Source organism: Gopherus evgoodei, chromosome 1 (assembly GCF_007399415.2).
Source record: "Gopherus evgoodei ecotype Sinaloan lineage chromosome 1, rGopEvg1_v1.p, whole genome shotgun sequence".
Taxonomy (NCBI): domain Eukaryota; kingdom Metazoa; phylum Chordata; order Testudines; family Testudinidae; genus Gopherus; species Gopherus evgoodei.
This window is the reverse complement of record NC_044322.1, coordinates 282,810,166-282,824,074: the sequence shown is the minus strand read 5'-3', so window position 1 is coordinate 282,824,074 and position 13,909 is coordinate 282,810,166. Positions and strand designations below refer to the sequence as shown.

The following is a 13,909-nucleotide window of genomic DNA, read 5'->3' as shown; positions in this document are numbered from 1 at the left end:
AGGTTGTTTTTGGGCATGCATGCTGGACTCCAGTGGTAAAGCAATAAAGATGCCTACACTGTGAGGACTAAGTTGACTGAATTGGAGAAGTTCCCTCTATCACTGTTACAGTTACTGCACCTTTTTGCCCCTTTAGTCTGAGTGTGCCCACCTTAGGTGTTTGGTTTCTTGTCCTTACCTGTCTGTGTGGAATTTCTCAATTCTCCTACCCTTAAACTGGGATCTGGGTACACTACTTGCTTATCAGCCTGCAGCTCTAACAGGGTTTTAAGGATTGATGACCAACAACCTTCTTAGAACTTTTATTTAGGAATTAGAACAAAACAGTAAATTATTTAAAACAGCCTACATATGCACTATTAGGGCATGTCTACACGAGACAATACTGCATGGCAATCTAATGCACTGTAGATTCACACCTTGGCTTGCCACACAGTAACATTCTGTGTAGATAAGTCAGAAGTCTCATATGTCACTACAAACCAAGTTAATGGTTGTTTTGTTCCAGTAGCCAGCTTAAATTCCCCTACAAATCCTCTTGTCTCTGATGTTCAATCTGTTTCTCTGTTCTACCTTGTTAAAACTGGCTTTGGAGCGCCCCAAAGAGCAGCCTTTAAGGTTACTTAATTCGCTATCATCCATGAGTTACCCATAACTGTAAGTTGTTGGGTGACTAGGGAAGAAGGAAGGAGGCTCTCTCTAATAGGTTAGTGGGGTCTGCTAACCAGTCAGACCTCCAGAGTGAAAGAAGCATTCTGTTATGTAGTAGTCACCTGTGTTCCCTCTAAGCTATGTGGTCAGGCAGCTGCCCAGGAGTGATTAAGTGCCATGCACTTGATTAGCAGAGCTGTGCACAATCCGGTAGCTGTGTTCAGGTGCCCCCCTCGTTCCCCCCCCCCCTTTGCATGCCACGTTGCTCCTGGGAGCCTCCTGGTGGCTGTGCAGGGTGTGGAAGGGGGGTGCTGATGTCGGGTGCTGCCCGCACCCCATACCCCATCTCTGCAGAGCAGGGGAGGGGGGACATGGCTCAGGATAGGAGCAGGAGAGCTTTCAGTGAGTGCCTTAAAGAGACTGCCCATGGCGTGTCTCAGACTTCCCCAGCAGCTAGCACACACTCCGTCTGTGTCGCGCTCTCTCTCACACTGTCTAACTCACATCCCAATGCATACTAGTTGTTGTGGTTTCTACTTGGTACTTCCTGCAATGCACCTGTATTCTCTGTAATTTTATTCTTTCAAAGTGTTTTACTGTTTTGACTGGTCTATGCATTTTCATAATTTTTATTTCTTACACTTAAATTTACTATTTTGGGTAGTGAGTTCTACAGTGCTTAACCTGTGCTGGCTGAAGTAATTATCCCTATGGTAACGTTAAAAAATATATATAGGTTTTTTGTTTCTACTGGTGGTACACATCCGCACATTACCTTGGTGCACATAAAACTTATTCCACACATGGATGGAAAAAATTAGAGGGAACATTGACAGTCATAACTTACTATTGGTAGATCTAGATTCAGTATTAAGGAGTACACTCTTTTGCTCATGAATGGGATTCATGAATCCCTTGTCTATTTCACCTATACTGAGTGAAATTCTGTAATCTCCATTATACATGTGGTCAGACTAGATGAGCATGATGGTCCTTCCTGGACTCTTTCTTAAGTGTAGATGTTTGAGAGTTAACTAAATGAATATCATCCAGTTTTCACACCATAGCATCCACTATGCTTTCAATTTTGATTCTATTCAGTACTAAGGGTGGCTTTCCTGTTTAATGGAAAAATGGAAGTTCAAATACTCCTATGTTTAGTGCTGCAATAGTAAGGCTTATGAAGGATTTTATAACTATCGAATATAGTCAATAAAAGAGTTGGTTTTGTCAGCAGATACATTGCACACCTTAATCTAAGGTAAATAATTTAAGAATGTGAATTTTAAAAATTATGTCTTTAAAAATAACTTCCAAATTACTGTGAATTAAAATGTGTATTTCTGACATTCAAGCAGAACCAAGACCGGAAGCATAGGACTTACGTTTATGTTCTAACAGTGACTGAAATATTGGAAGACTGGGAGGATTCAGTTAATATAGGCAAGTTTGTTTTTGTCCTTGCTCTGTGCTAACTTTAATTATGAAGTGTATTTTATTTTCTAGAACCTACAACAGTGGATTCTTTTCTAAATCTGGAGAGAACCCGAATCTGTGGCAAAGCTGAAATGATTGTAAATGTTTTCCTTAACTGTACAAAACTTAACCTTCAAATACAACATAGAAATAACACAATATATGAAGTAGGCCTTTGAAAGCAATAAGATGGGATAAACGGTAACTTTAGACATAATTGGAACTCCCAGTTGGCTAGTCATAATTAGTCTAGTCGTAATTGCAAGTGTTTAGAAAATGGGTATGTTTTATAGAAAACTATTTTTAGCAGATTTTTGCTTTTTGTTGAAAAACTTTCAATTTTTGTTTCCAGAAAACAAAAAGGTTTTGATTTCCATACAAAAACAATGACAAACAAACTTTAATGAAAAACTTGGATTAGAGTCAAACTTATACTTCATCACTTTTCTAGCACTCGAGCAATGCCAATATTAGTCATTATCAAGGATAAGATTAGATCATAAAGTCACAGATTCCGTAACTTTGAGATCTCCGTGACATTTTCCGCATCAGCCTCAGAGCAGCAGGGCCAGAGCTCTCAGCCAGCAGTGGAGTACCTGGAGCCATCTCCCAGAGTGGGCTTGGGCTGTCTTTCCCCCTGCTTGGACTGCAGTCTCTCACCCCTTCCCCAACCATTTTTAGTAAGTCACGGACAGGTTGCAGGCTTCGGTAAATTCTTGTTTGCCTACAACCTGTCCGTGACTTTTACTAAAAATAACCGTGAAAAAATCTTAACATTACACATAAGTTAAGTTCACTGGCTAAAGCCTGCTATGTCAGTGATTCTCAGACTTTTGTACTGGTGACCCCTTTCACACAGCAAGCCTCTGACTGTGACCTCCCCCCCCTTTAAATATTTTTTTTAAAAAAAGTGTGTTTAATTTATATCACTATTATAAATGCTGGAGGCAAAGCGAGGTTTGGGGTGGAGGCTGACAGCTTATGACTCCCCACATGATAACCTCATGACCCCAAGTTTGAGAAACCCTGTGCTATGTTTAGATCAGAGGTCAGCAGCCTATGGCACGCGTGCCAAAGACGGCACACGAGCCGATTTTTATGGCACTCTGCTGCTTGCTGGGGTCCCAGCCGCCGGCCCTGCTCAGCCAGGACCGCAGCAGGCAGCAGCATGCCATTAAAAATCCGGCCCAGCCCGGCCTGCTCTTCTCCACCCCTCCCGCTGGCATTTGCACATGCTTTCCTGACCTCTGTCACTTCTGGCAGGAGGTTGTGTTTCTGGGTTAGCATGTCCATACCACTACCTGGTGTCTGCAGAGTCTGAGCAGTCCTGGAAGCGACCCCGCTGGCAGGGGCAGGAAGAGGGACCCCACCAGAGTTGCAGTACCCATGAGGCCTGTACGTGGGGAAGGGTCCTGGGTCCCGAGTACGGCCAGCCCTGCTCCCTGGACTCAGGCAGGCTGCCCCGGGGTTGCAGTCCCGGTGCCGGGATGAGCTCAGCTCTGTACTGGGGCAGGCTGCGTCCCACAGCCTGAACCCGAGCCCCGGGGCTACAGCTTGCTGCCTGCTGGACTCTGGGAACAGCTGGGTCGCACCTCTTTCCTCACCCCAGGTCACTGGATCCCACTCCCCTCTGGCATTGAGGGCAGAATCCAGGAGTCTGGAGCCCTAGTCTCCGTCTGCCCCCCCACACCCTTGAACAACTAGAGCCCAGCTGGAAACCTAGGAATCCAGAGGCCTCACTCCCAGCACTGCTCCCTTGAGCATCAGACCCCAGCCCCTTCCCGGAACCCAGAAGTCCCAACTCCGCCCCCTCCAGCTCCCTGCCCTACCACCTCCCCACATTCCCCCAAGCCACTGCCATGATCCCTGCACACCTCTCTCACACACACCCTGCCCCATGCCCTGATTCCTGCACCCCCACACATCCCATGCCCTGACTCTTGCACCCCCCACATTCCCACCCTAAGCACCAAATGGGAGCTCCTGCACCCCTCCCCATTCCCGCCTGCACCCCTCGCACCAAATGGGAGCTGCCCAGGTAAGCGCTCCACACCCAAACCTCCTGCCCCAACCCTGAGCCCCCTCCCTCATTCTAGCTCCTGGCCAGACCCTTCACCCCCAGCCCAGTGCTCAGTGCACTCCCACCCTCTGCTCAGTGCAGAGAGAGGAAGAGAATGGGCCAGAACCAGGGAGAAGGTAAGTACCCAATCTGTGGGCAGGGCTGGGACCCCAGACTGGCAGCGGGCTGAGCTGCTCAGCCCACTTCCGGTCTTGGGTCCCGGCCGCTGGCCCCACTCAGCCTGCTGCCAGTCTGGGGTTCTGGCTGCCGGCCCCTTGCCAGCCGGGGTCCTGGCCACCGGTCCCACTCAGCCTGCCACTGGCCTAGGTGAACGGAACCCCAGGCTGGCAGCGGACTGAGCAGGCCAGCGGCATAAGATCAGCATTTTAATTTAATTTTAAATGAAGCTTCTTAAACGTTTGGAAAACCTTGTTTACTTTACATATGACAATAGTTTAGTTATAGACAGAGACCTACTAAAAAATGTTAAAATGTATTACTGGCACGCAAAACTTTAAATCAGAGTGAATAAATGAAGACTCAGCACACAACATCTGAAAGGTTGTCAACCCCTGGTTTAGATGCATATAGCATCTAGTCCAGTGGTTCTCAACCCATTTACCATTGTGGGCTGCATATGCAGTTCTGTGTTGTGGACAATGTGTACCCTGTATGGCCCTGAGGATGTCATATGGGCCACAGCTGTGTGCTGATTGAGCAGTAAGTGGCCCATGGGCTGCAGGTTGAGAACCAGTGACGTAATCAGTCTAGTTAAAAAGCATTTTTTTAAATGTATCACATGACTACCCTTTTGCTAAATTTAATCACTTACAAATATCCCTAACAAGTTAGTCTGCCTTCCGTGTGGTTTTACCTAAATATTAACTTGTTGCACTCATCGAACAGTATGGATCACACAGGATGGATCACACAGGAATCTGCACTAAAACAGTATCCTCGGTTAGCAGATGGCTTTCCTGTTTCAGGAACTAGAATTTTAATACTTTAACATAATACTGTAAATTTATAGAATTGTGTTTTTTTGCCATCAAGTGGTATGTCAGTCATGGCAGTATCCCTTTAAAAGAATGTTTTAAAAATTACAATAGCAGCACAATATATGTAATGCAAGTTGTACAGCAAAATGAAAATAGAATTAACAAATTTTTCATGTTTTCAGTGTAGAAATAACTCCTTTAAAAAAAACCAAACAAACCCTTATTGCAAGGGTTCCCAAACCGTGATACATGTACCCGTGGGGATATGCAAGACATCTCTGGGAGGGGGGAGAAATTATGTAATGGTGGAGTTTATTTATTGCATTTTCATAGTAGGCTACTCAAATGAAGCTTTAAAATTCTGGACATTTTGTTACATAAAATATGGTAGTTTAATTTACTTCAAGATATACCAGTGAGAACACAGATGCTGACATATGGAGCCCTCACCTCCAGTCACCATACATTGCGGGTTCATTTGTCCAGCAACTGTCCAGTGTACTGAGCACAGAACTTAGAGGTGTTTTCAGTTCTATACATCACACTGTAACAGGGGTCAGCAACCTTTCAGAAGTGCTGTGCCAAGTCTTCATTTATTCACTCTAAGGTTTCGCATGCCAGTAACACTTTTAAAAGGAAACACTTCTTAGTAGCTGTGCCTTAGATGGCTTCATTTAGTCTTATCAGCTGAGACATGAGGTTTAAGAGCGTTTTAGCAGCTTAAAGAGGTTGCTTCAGCAAACTTCCTGGCTGCTCTGTTCTCATTGGCTGGAGGTACTCCTCAGGAGTTGCCTATTTTTCCTTATCAATTACCAGTGCCTGGAGTTCTGCTACTAATCTATCCTCTGCCAAATGTCAGATGTTAAATTTACTCCCCCTCTATCATCTTGAAGATGGCAGATGAATAATGCATATGTTCCCTCTGGTATGTTTAAAGTGAAATAGCTATTCCAGGATAACTTCAGGCATGAACACTTTGAGTGGATTATGCTACTTTGGAAAATGGCACTGCTTTCAGAAGTGTCCACACAAGGAGTCATTCAGGAGGAGTTTGTGTCGACATGCCCTGTGCTATAAAGAAGCCAACCATGAATCCATCTGTTCCTGTTCCCAGCCATTAGGACTAGATGTGTTTTGTTTTAAAGAGCTTGGATTCTGCATAAACTGATGGACTGGATAGAGTAGGTGTAGGACCTCTACAAAAGAGACTCTATATCTAAAATGTTTTTTGTTAGCATCTGTTTAGTTTCAATGAACAAGATAAGTTTGACTAAATCTTTGTTGTCCAACTTTTCTTGATGTCACTTCCCTATTCTCCAGTTGTCAGTCTACCAGAGCGCAGACAACCTGGATTTCCAATGTAAAGAAACAGGGGAAAACAAACTTTTTAGGACTCTCTACACAAAGAAGGGGAGGCACAAAGACCACTTTTCCTCTGCTGCTCAGCTGTTACTCCTGTGTTACATGCCACCCCCACTTACACTTGGGGGAAGGATGCTTGATCTTAATTCAGTTTGTATTTTTGCTTTGCACTTGACCTTTAAGTTTTTGGACCTGGAGTTTTTGGAACTGGCTATTGTAGCTGAAATGCTATTGAAACTTGTTTGTAACCTATTTTTCTTTGATGTTAATTACTCATTCAGGAAGGAAAAGAGAGTGGTTTAAAGTAGAAGATGCTATCAAGGTTCTTCAGTGTCATAAGCCTGTTCATGCGGAATACCTGGAAAAACTGAAACTGGGCTGCTCCCCAACCAATGGGAATTCTGTGGTCCCCAACCTTCCTGATAACAACTCCTTATATGTCACTTCTGCACAGACTTCTGGGTTGCCCTCTACTGTGAGATAAAAATTGGGATTACCTTTTTACTCATGCACCATGACAAGGTGGAGGAGGGGGGAATGTATTTGTGTTCACATGTAGACATCTTTTGACTATCAGTCCTCAGCAAAATGTGTGAATACATCATAACATTCAGACACTGACTTTTTTTTCCCTTTTAACAATGTAAAATAGTATTTCAGCAAACTAAAGCCATATATGGAATTTTTTAAGATGCCTTAACTGGCCATTTTTTAAAAACAATCAATATATAAATTTACACATCTGCTAAAAATAACAAAAACATCTGGGTTAAGTGGAACTTATTCCAGATTTTGGCATAATTTTTTTTAGTCAGGTAGTCTTTAAAAAAAAAATTATTTAGCAGGAAAATTCTTGAACAAATGGCAGTAATGTTTCTCGTAAACTTCCACTCAAAATGTACAATTAAAGTGGTAGATGACCTCTAAAATACTACCACTATCTGGGAAACTGAGCATAGTATTCACCTTAGATACATAAGCATGACTACAATAAAGCACTAAATACATCCAGCCAATCACAGCAAAGGATTCAAACATCAAGCAACATTTTTCCTTCTGTTACCTTGACTTGTGGAATCATAACATACAAAATGTAGTTGACAGCTCGAGCAAAGATTCGGAAAAGAGGCTCAACCATTGATGTTTTGTTGCTACAATTCCAAAAGCTGTTCAAAGACTTTTTTTGTAGGACTTGGCCAAATATGCAAGAAATTCATAATTGTAGAAAGAGGTACATGAAAACTGAAAACATGTCCCCGTTCTCCTCCCCCCCACTCCCGCTGATCATTAAGTGTTGCCTTCCTCTGAAATCCTAGCATTCATTTTGCTGATGGTGCAATCCCATAGTTTCCTAGGATTGCATCAGTTTCTTCCGGTTTTGAGTCTCTTGTAGCTTCTGTGGCATATAAGACTAAAGTACAGTGTTTGGAAGAAATTTATGCCTATAAGGGAACAACATGGCTAGGTCTAAGTCCATTAGCAAACTAGTAATCAAGAGGAAATGGCACTTTGTGGACTAGGAGCAGAAAGGGCTGGTGTTGACATTTCAGATTTACCAAAATTTTTGTTACCTTATTAATGACTATGCTGGATATCCCAATTAAAGTTGTAATACTTCAAAAATAGTCTTGACCGCTCAAAATAACGGCTTTTGCTCTCTGAAGTGAAAGTAGAGCTAACTGGCGTAAACTTGGGACAGCGTCCTGTCATAATTACTATTTCCCCTATACCTGTCAACCAAAAAAGATAGAAACTGAACTTAACCATTGGTCCCAAATATGTTCTCGCCACTGTGCCATTAAGACAGTTTTCTACAAAGAATACCATCTAGCTCATGCAGGTACTTTTGGAATCTAAATATTAATTTCAGTCACCTCTTCTTTCTGGGCAGAAAGCCAAAACTGAGGTTAGGGTAAATGTGTGTCTTGTGAAGGCTGTTTTGAGTAAACTCATTCTTTTACATAGCATTCGAACCCTTTGTAAATAGTCCTGGTAAATAGTGAGTGTAAAATGGAAAGTAAATGTAATTTAAACATTTTGTTACTCAATACACAACTACTTTTTTTAGCACAAATTGTGTAAAATGCTGCTATAAATTAAACTTTTGCGTGCTGTTACACTTTTTTAGGAAAATATTGGTGCCACAAGTGATCCTTTTTGAAAAATGAGATCTTTGTGCCATATATAAATGCATTTAAACCATGGATAGTAATGTTTTAGAGGTTTCACCTCATGTAAACTGCTCTTTGAAGAGGCCAAAAGAACTACTGATTAGAAATGGCCCTAAACATGAGCCAAAAAACAGAAGCTGCCTGAACTTTGAGGTGGGATGTTTTTTAAATCCCCAGATCAGCACTAGCCCTATGGTTCTAGTTCCAGGTCACTTCTAAAATCAGAAGAGCAGGCATGTCTTCTACATGTAGTTCAGATGCCCCACAAAATGGTGGAATCATCATGAACAGTTGATCTCATGAGACTTCAGGTATTTGAGGGCCAAAATCTCAACAATTCATGAGATTGTTAAATCCATTTTAATTCTTCTGATCTAAACACCACCACCATTGCCTAGCTTTTGTCCTGACTGAAGGGCTTACAGAATTGAAAAGAGACTTACTAACTAAAACATCTAGAGAGCTGAAGTCAGGTGCTTTGAAAAGAATGTCTCATGTATGACAGAATAGTTTAATGGTAATAGAAACATCTGATTTTTAAGTTGATCTAGTCTGTCTTTCTGAAACAGTGAACCATTCAACTTTTCACTCATTTTTGTGCAGTAGTCATTAACACATTAAACTGAGCTCGTAACTGTTAGCCTTTTGAGAAGTTTCTTTTGATTGTACAACATAATCCATGAAACGACATACAAAAGTCCAAAGTAGTTACTTGGCTTCTAGTTCATAACTGCTTCTATCTCAAAACAGTTTCAGACTCCTGAAATGAAAAGAGAACCCATATTTGTATAAGATATTAGTGGTAATGCATGGTCTTATTTTGTAGCTCTCTATGTATTTGATAACTGTGTAAAAATGTACAGAATTGCTGTTGCTAACAAACTGTTGATTGCCTATAAATATTTTAATATTTTGGTTGCACACATTTTGACTGTTAATAGTGCCACATGAATTCTTAAATGCCATTCATTGTACAGATCTCTTCAGTCTCTATGCAGCTTTCAAAATGAAGCCCTGTATTGTTCAATTTGATTTCCTATGCTTTTCTATTCACAGAACTTTCAAGTATATGACAGTAAAGGTAAACTGGCAATACTGTGCAGGCTCCTGGTTTAGGTATGCTACAGGAAACCATTCTGGCAAATTCCTTTTGTATGTTTGAGTCTTTTAACAGTCTAAGTGAACACTAAAGTTAAATTCTACAGAAATGGATGGTGTAAAACGTGGGATAAGGAGGATAAAATTTTCCATCAGCTCCTGCTGTCAAGATTATCTATAGAACCATGTTACTGCCAGCAGTTTCCTCATGTTTTTACAAAGGTTTCCAGTTTGATTTATAAAGTAACTAGTGGTGGTTTTATGGCTTACGGTGGTGCATTTGTGCAAATAGGACTAGAATTTACCTTTTTAACCTCCCCCCTGCCCCCCCCAAGTGAGCTGCTTGTGGCTCTGAGGCTTGCCTAGCTGTGTAAACAGAAAAAGGAATCTGATTTGCATCAATGGTTTTCCTGTAGCAGCCATGGTTTGGGATCATGATGACCCAAGATAAAATAATGTGATATGTTATTGCCAATGGAAATAGTGAAAAGCATAATTTGGTGACTTACTGCACACTAACTTTGCCCAAGGTTGGTGTACTGCACACTAACTTTGCCCAACGTTGGTGTATTGACAAGTCACTGGAGAAAATCAAAAGGGAAAAACCTAGCTGGTTTGTTTATCAACTTCGTTCTGAGAAGAGAAATTTGAAGGAAAATCACCAATTTAAATTGTAAACATTTTGAACTGCTTGCATGGATTTTCTTTAAAGATTGATGTAAGAATTTTGACTTTTTATATTTGAGATAAAATAAAATCTGAACTAGTGCTGTGTGCCATCTTTCAGTAGGCACTAGTTTTACCACTGGTAGCAAAGTGCTGATATACAGTGCTTGTGCCTCATCTGAAAAGGATTTGAGGACTGCTTAAATATAGCTCCACCACCATGGTCAGCCCTCTCCGTGCTCTAGTTCAAACATCATTGTAAATGTGGCCTAAAACTGACAGTCATGCACACGTGCTCCTGTTGTGTTGTGAATAGTTCAAGTAATAGTGTGGGTGCAAATACAGTTGAACTTTTTTTTAACTGCTTCTACAGCCCTGTGCTGTAAGAGTTGTCTAGTCACAAACCTTTTTAAACTGAACTTGGCAGAGTTGAGCTATTTTCATTCTTCGAGCTGCCTATTAAATTGCCAGGGTTTGTAAATGTTCAAGTCCTCTCTGCTCCAGCCAAATCAGTCACATTCCTTACTCCCTGTCTACCATGTAGACATTGTTGATAGTCCTAAACTGTAGCACTAGTTCGGCTTTTTTTGTAGGAAAAGCAGTTTTAAAGCTTCCTTTTTGTCTTTTAGTGCCAACTGTGGAGGGCAGCTTCTCTCTCTCATCCTGGCACTTGTTTCCACTATAGGAGAAGGGATCTTAACTTCATACTCCATTCTTTCTCCCACGTGATAAATGTCTCATGTAGGACACCTAGCAAACACTGATGCTGCTTGCAAATCTTTGAGAAGAGCCATGAAGGCTAGCACCAAAACATTTCACTCTTTTTCTGCAGGAAGTTGTGCAGAATGGCCCTAGGCTAAAAGGAATAGTGATGGAGAGAACCTAGAAAGGTCACATCCATTTTCAGAGACTGAGGTTCAAGCACCATGTTTGTGTCCCATTCTGAAAGATGGGATCAAGGGTAGTCTGTATTGACTGTCCTTCCAAGTGCTGCTCTCAAAAAACCCATCCTGACAACTACCTTTTCTCTCTCTCATCTCATGGACAAGGTTGGGAGCATGAAAGAGGGCAAGGACTGGCTGTATTATGTGATGTTCACCTCCCTACTGTTCCCCCTGAGACCAAACCACTACCAGCTGATCAGTTAATCCTGTTGCACTCAAGACTGAAGCTGGAGAACTTTTTGACAAAGTGGGTGCATATGGGGTTAACTGGGGAAGCATTGTAGCAGAGGTATATTGTAATCTGTCTGCTGTGTGGGTTTGAAGCTCTGACACAGGACCTTGATCCTGGTTGACTTAGAGAGAGCCAGTCAGAGTGGTCTTAAGCAGCTATTGTGCCTTTTTGGTCTGCTTGGTTATGTGTAATTAAGCAAATTGGAAGCCTGGGAGCATTCTAGTCTACCCTGTTTCAGTTGCTGCTGCTTAAGTACAACCCCTCCATACATGTGATCTTTGAGTAGATATCTCCTAAGACATGAAGATGAATTACTTCAGTTTAGCCAGCTGGTCCTCTGGTGTAGCATTTTTTAATTGGTATGTGCTGGTGGTGAGGCCTCCATTTGTATTTGACTGTCTGCTTCCTAATGTAGAAAAGGCGAATGGGTATTTCAGCATTCCTGCTTGCCTCTGTGGTATTGCTAGAGGTGGCTTCACTCAGCAACCCAGCAGGCATAAATTGGTCTGATGTACCCCTTATCTAACCTCAGCACCTGATGAGAAAGCAGCATAGAGATAAATACAAACTACAGCAGTGGGCCAGCAGTAGTTTTCATCTCATCCCTGACCCTAAACTACAGCCTTGCCCTTTTGAAGGCTGCTTCAGGAACACAATTGAAATTGGGCATACCTTAGAGGTGAGAGACACCAATAGGTCTTAATGTCTGTACAGAGGGAGGAAACTTACTTACCTCACCAGTGTCATAAAGCCAAATTTCCACAGTGTAGTCCCTTACTGAGTGGAGGGGAAGTACTTACTGGAGGGGGAAGGGGAACAACTACCATCTTCTGCATTTTTGGGGAGGCAAGTGGTGACATTCTGCCACATTTGTTCAAGGACAAAGGCTGTGTTCAGTACCTCTCAGGGATGAAAGGACAGGTACAGTGTGTCTCACCCTTGGAAAGCTGCAGGTAGCATATTAACCTGCTTATTGCAATCTAAACTACTTTTGCTATACCTGAACTGTCATTTTAGGACAATTTCCCCATCTTTACATAAAAGGGAAATGTTTGTCAAAAGAAATGGAATCCAAGAATGGCATTGCCAGTGGTCAAGGCAGTTCATTCAAAGATATGAACTACTCAAGGGCAATGAACAAACCTGTTGTATAATCAGCTTCTACTGCCCCAAGGGGCTTGGCTCAACTCCTACATCTAGCTGTGCTGGGTAGTAAATGTTCCCAAACATTTTTCCTCATACCAGATTCATTGTCACCTTCAGTTAGTCAATAAGGGGTAAGAATATAGTCAGCACCATCTCAAGTCTTGCCCCAGGGGTTAGCTACACAGAACCCCCCCCTTTTAAGGGACCAAGCCTTGATATAGGGACTGTTCCTCCCCCTCACATACACCCACTGAGATGCAGCAGTTGCTCCCATCTAATTTAGCTTCTCCCTGTCCACTCCCTCACTAGGCTGCTGGAGTGTTGGCTCTCAAGTACAGTATAGGAAGGTAGACCTACCTTCAGACATGGCAGGCTGCCATCTGCAGTAGTGAGGGTTTTATGATAGCTAGGGGAGTTCACACTGGAACCCATTCAATATTTCTTGGCTTTTTTATACTGTTTGCCCTAATATTCCAATTTTCAAGATGGCCCAGTCCACATTTGTACAGACTGGACTGAATTCAAGGGAAAAGATCAACACCTAGGAAGTGGTGCAGGGGAAAGGGGTTGATTAAGATAAGCAATTAGCTGGGTATGTGCCTGTTACTACACTGCAAAGCAATGATACCAGTTTAGATGTTGCAATATGCTTTATAATTAACCCAGTGCAACAAGCAGCATGGTGGTTTACATCTGTCAGCCTAACTGTTTAGACTATCTGCAGCCCTAGGAATGTACATCACTTTACAGTTTTTTCACAACCTTAGAGGCAAGAAACTTGTTATAAAATGCATCTTCTGGAACAATTTTGTAGTAGGAATGCTTCTGCAGGTGTTGCAGCCACAACTAAAAACCTATATGTGACCAATCTTCCAGTGATGTCTATTTTATATTTAAGACATCCCCACTCACGCCCCCATTGTGTTTTCATGTCATGTGCTAACTTCTTCTGGCAAAGGGTGCTTTATAAATACAAATTTACATAAGTTAATCCCTCAACTCTTTACTGTGAACATGCCTCCTCTCATAGCTGATGGTCTGTGGCTAGTCAAATTGACAGCTTCTTGCCCTCAGACAGCTGGCCAGGTTTATGAGTTTAGTTATCT

At 42.2% G+C, this 13,909-nt stretch overlaps 1 protein-coding gene across 2 annotated transcripts in view; it reads left to right on the top strand.

Moving 5' to 3' along the window:
- Positions 1 to 10,583, top strand: part of NUDT4 (nudix hydrolase 4) — a 62,211-nt gene extending 51,628 nt beyond the window's left edge. The window contains exons 4-5 of one of the 2 annotated variants that reach the window (XM_030548555.1): positions 2,007 to 2,094; positions 6,828 to 10,583. In XM_030548555.1, coding sequence (XP_030404415.1) covers positions 2,007 to 2,094; positions 6,828 to 7,030 — 291 coding nt within the window. In that variant the 3' untranslated portion in view covers positions 7,031 to 10,583. The remainder of the gene's footprint in view (positions 1 to 2,006; positions 2,095 to 6,827) is intronic. The other variant, XM_030548554.1, reaches the window with a different exon arrangement.
- Positions 10,584 to 13,909: the final 3,326 nt, after the last annotated feature.